The sequence below is a fragment of the Xiphophorus hellerii genome, chromosome 14 (genome assembly GCF_003331165.1).
Source record: "Xiphophorus hellerii strain 12219 chromosome 14, Xiphophorus_hellerii-4.1, whole genome shotgun sequence".
Classification (NCBI taxonomy): domain Eukaryota; kingdom Metazoa; phylum Chordata; class Actinopteri; order Cyprinodontiformes; family Poeciliidae; genus Xiphophorus; species Xiphophorus hellerii.
In genome coordinates, this window is record NC_045685.1 from 2,615,263 (window position 1) to 2,619,945 (window position 4,683).

A 4,683-nucleotide genomic window follows, 5' to 3' on the forward strand; every position below is an offset into this window, starting at 1 on the left:
TTTTTTTTTTTTTTTTTTTTTAAGATTAACTAGCACAACACTGTACCAATGAAGTGACTCTTTTACATTAGATTTGTTACATACATATTCTACAGTCAAAAACTTGAAAAAAGGGGAAGAAGCATCTGGCCCCAAGTGAAATTTAAAAATGGTTTCTACTTGTAGAGCGTTTTGTCAAGTTCAGAAGACCCCCAAACCTATCAGGTATTTATATCAGAGCATATTAACATAATTTTAATGCACATTTAAACTGATATTCCTAACCCTAGTTATTGTTGCGACTACAGGAATGAAGGGAATCTGTAATTCTTATTTGATCCTGAACTATCCCTTCTCATAATTCAACACCTCCATTGTTTTTGTTAAAGTGCCTTTAAACTTGTGCAGACTTAGTAACCCCAACTCAGCCTTTAAACATATATAAAGTTTCAGTTTTTACAGAAAGAGCAGAAGAAGAAGAAGGTTTGAAAATGAGGTAAAGGGATTGTTATCTCTTCAAAAATAAAAGAACACTTGTACTATTTCTAGAATGCATTATTGCTACCAGCGAAACAAATCTTTCCATTCCTCTTTACCCTTTAAAACAAACGGGATGTACAAAATTGAGCTAACATCAAGTACACTAATAAGCTAAGAAGGTTATGATTTTTGTCTTACACTAGATTTACTATTTAGTTGTTTTTTTGTCTCAAACATACTGACACAATGAAAATGTCAATTTTCCTCAGATTTAGCACTAGAAGTCTCTAACTTTGCATGCATTGAACTTTATGCAAGGTTCTGTTCAGAACAACCCTGCCAAAAATATTTGTGCTATTGACCTGCAGGAAACTCTTTTGACTATGCAGCATTAATGATCCCCATAAGTGTTCACTTTCCATTGAATAAAATATATCAGAATGTATGTTTGTTAAAATATACTTTTTTATCTTAGTATCTTTCTGTCCAAAAAAAATGTTTTTTTTGTTTTGTTTTTTTATTTTAGTGTATTTGAATTCTATTTTTTTTTCTTTCTTCCTTTCTTCCGTCTTTACCTCGTTTAACTTCTTCTGCTAGATCAGATCTGACTCCACCACACATTGCTCAGTGTACTCTTTCACCAAATCTACATTTAAAGTGTTCTGACAGAAATCAGTCATGGGCCTCCAAAGACCAGGCTCCAGGAATATCTGGCACATCACATGACCCTTCAGGTGGTTTGTGTGGCGCTGAAGGTGGCGCAGGAACTGCTGCTGAGCCAAACTCAGGTCTTTACCAAACATGTCAATGTTCAGGTAATACCTGTGTCAGAAGAAAAGAATACATTTACTTATTGATAAATATATATATATATATATATATATATATATATATATATATATATATATATATATATATATATATATATATATAGTACAGACCAAAAGTTTGGACACACCTTCTAATTCATTCAATGGGTTTTCTTTATTTTCATGACTATTTATAAGGCAAGAAATCCCACTTATTAACCTGACAGGGCACACCTATGAAGTGAAAACCATTTCAGGTGACGACCTCTTGAAGCTCATCAAGAAAATGCAGAGTGTGTGCAAAGCAGTAATCACAGCTAAAGGTTGCTACTTTGAAGAAACTAGAATATAAGGGGTATTTTCAGTTGTTTTACACTTTTTTGTTTAGTGCATATTTCCACATGTGTTATTCATAGTTTTGATGCCTTCAGTGTGAATCTACAATGTCAATAGTCATGAAAATAAAGGAAACTCATTGAATTAAAAGGTGTGTCCAAACTTTTGGTCTGAACTGTGTATATCCACAGAATATACAAAACGGTGCTTGTTTATAATCCGTCTCTTTGGTAGATGTGCAGGAGGTTAATTTAATTCCATTAAACCTGCTTTCCTTATTATATGTGAGGTCTAAATCTGTTGCATTACAAGTACATCTAAAGTAAATTAATATAGTGAAAGCATTCCATATTTTCTGTAACTTGTGTAAGACATACAAAGACAAATAGGAAGCGGCCTGAGAACGGGGGATCTAGGCAATTTTAAATATGTAGTCAATGTTTTATTCTTCATCTAACTATGTCCATATTGAGCCAATGGAAATGTTGCGACAAATGTCCTCTAAAATAGTTGTAATTATGTGATGATTAATTTGAAAGACCTATTTAACTTGTTCTATGAAAAAATAAGAAAAGTTACCAATCATCTCCAATGGGCACCTTGAAAGGGAAGGTACAGAGGCTGGCCACAGTCGGATTGGACACATCATCCACCAGCCAGTCGATTTCCTTCTTCAGTAGGATCGCAACGTTGCTCGGTAGAAGCTTGAATGGCTGCCAGTCTTGAATGATGGTGGCGTTAGGAAGCACGTCGTGCATCAAGTCAGTGGTAAGGTAGAGCTGATGGATAGATGTTTGATCGAGAAGCACAGGAGGAGGACCGGGCTGCTGTGAAGAACGAATGCCGGCACTCGGAATAATTTCGCGAAGTCGCAGTTTGAGTTCTTCAGCTCTGAAACGCACCAGCAGAATGCCCTGTGGAGTACAGGGAATGCATTCATTTAATTCTTGAAACGGCTTACGGAGAGAGAAAGAGAACAAAAGTATTTCTAGGGCTTGCTTTGCCAATTGTACCTGCTTGGTGATGATGCGATACTTTTCAAAGTCCTTGGGCCCAAGCTGATCGTCACGAGTCAGGCGGGTCACTTTTACATCTGGATACTTGGATTTGACCAACTCGGAGCAGAAGCGCAGCAGAACTCCCGCTACGCCCTTCCCCCTTTCCTGAGGAGCGACACGGAGACCTTCCACAAGCATTGTCTCCCCGTCATCAATCACACACACTGATTCCAGAGCAATCTACCAAAGAATAAGAACAAGAAAAGAAAAAGTGACCAAAATGGCACAGTCTTCATTAAAACTCTAATCCTTTGTGTATAGTGACACACAGACATAAATGAAGCAATAAGAATAATTTAGCAAATATAAAGGTGTGTAAATGTAAATAATATTGCAGCTTCTCCAATTATGTTAGCTACAGTGCATCTAGACGTAGTGAAGACCACTCAAAGAAGTTCAGTGATGGGGTTTAAGTGAATATTTTAAAAGTGTTGAGCTGCTGGGACTTTCACACACAACCATCTCTAAGAATGGCATGGAAAAGAGACACAACAGAGGAGCACACCCGGACAAAAGGACGCTATGGACACAGCCTCACCAAAATTGAAAATGAACAGATAAACTGTCAGGATGTTGGGTTGTTTCAGTTGGTTTTGGGTTTAGTTCATTTCTGTGTTCCTTAGTTCCTGTTCTTTAATAAGGTCAGCTGTGTGTCTGTTTAGTAATTCCTCAGTCACTCTAGTTTTAATATGTTTCTTAGCTCCAGGTATTCTTTAGGTTAATTTCCTAGTCTCTTGTGTGCTCTCGCTCGCCCCCTGTGCCATTTTCTCTCTCTCCTCAGTCTGCCCAGGTCTTTTGTTCCAGCATTCACCCTCCCAGTATTTAAATCCCTCTCCTGCTCACATTCCTTGCTGGTTCCTCCTGTCATGCTCCATTACTTCCCCGGCTTCCCCTATCTCCGTGTTGGCATTTTTGTTATGGATTACTTTTTGTTCTGCCCTTGCTTCCTGCATTTTCTTTCCCCATCTTTTCTTTATTAAGTCTTCATATTGACTTGCTGCCTATGTCTCTCTGCATTTGGGCCTATAGCATCTATAAATATCACATAACATATACTGTATGTTACAATAACAGTTTTTTATGTTATATTTTGATGGTAAACTTTTGGCACAAGCAACTAGAACACATTGAGCCATCCTCAATGCATCAGCAATGCAGGCTGATGGTTGTGTCGAGGTGAGGATATTTTTCTTGCCACTCTAGGTTGGCCCAACAAACCAAATCCTAAGAAAAAAAACAATTATAGCAAAATCTAGACTTATTTCATATGACTGAGGTCAAGCTGTTCACAGGCTACAGCAAAACACACTGTAAAGAGAAACTGGAAGAAGAGTTGAAAGGAAATAAACAACATAAAAAATATCTAAGAAAGAAGTGGCAACAATTTATCCAGAAGTTAACAAAACTTTATTACTCCAGAACTATCCTTCAATCTCGCAATGTGTGGCTTCATAAAAAGTCAACATGAAATAAGTTTAAAGGTGAAACAGGCAGATGAACAGTTCCTATGGGTTGTTTCAGGTTTATTGTGCACCACACCCCCCAGATAACCAACAAAGCACCTTTGAGATATTTTGGAACTCAAGTTCCAGCACAAGTTTTACATCATGGATGTGCTACAAAAAATATGCATAAAGAGTTATTTTTCTACCCCTTGTTGAAACCAAAGAATTAAGGCAATTCTGAAAGTAAAACATGATCAAACTCAGTATTAGCAAGGTGTTCTTAATAATGCGGCTGATGAATAGATACATTTGTATGAAGATGTGAGATAGTAGCAAACTCACCACTTTCCCCTCTTTGCGTGCCAGAATAACTGTGCGGTTGGATTCCTGGAGCCAGCTGGTGTATCTGGTGGGAAGGTAGTCCAGACCACCATAGATGTCCTTGCTCATTGCCATAATTTCATCAAAGTCCTCCTCAGTGGCAATAGCAAACTGAAGACCAGCTTGGGAGAGGGCCTCAGGAAGCTGAGGAATGGTCAGGTTGGTATCAATCTTCATCCTGTAGCAACTGATGAG

At 37.8% G+C, this 4,683-nt stretch overlaps 1 protein-coding gene across 3 annotated transcripts in view; it reads right to left on the minus strand.

The window, feature by feature from the left end:
• The window catches only part of nat16 (N-acetyltransferase 16), a 31,762-nt gene continuing 27,079 nt past the window's right edge, over positions 1-4,683 (minus strand). For all 3 annotated transcript variants that reach the window (XM_032582766.1, XM_032582764.1, XM_032582765.1), the window contains 4 exons: positions 4,450-4,675; positions 2,618-2,842; positions 2,184-2,518; positions 1-1,281 (listed from right to left, as the gene is read on the minus strand). In XM_032582766.1, coding sequence (XP_032438657.1) covers positions 1,053-1,281; positions 2,184-2,518; positions 2,618-2,842; positions 4,450-4,665 — 1,005 coding nt within the window. In that variant the 5' untranslated portion in view covers positions 4,666-4,675 and the 3' untranslated portion in view covers positions 1-1,052. The remainder of the gene's footprint in view (positions 1,282-2,183; positions 2,519-2,617; positions 2,843-4,449; positions 4,676-4,683) is intronic.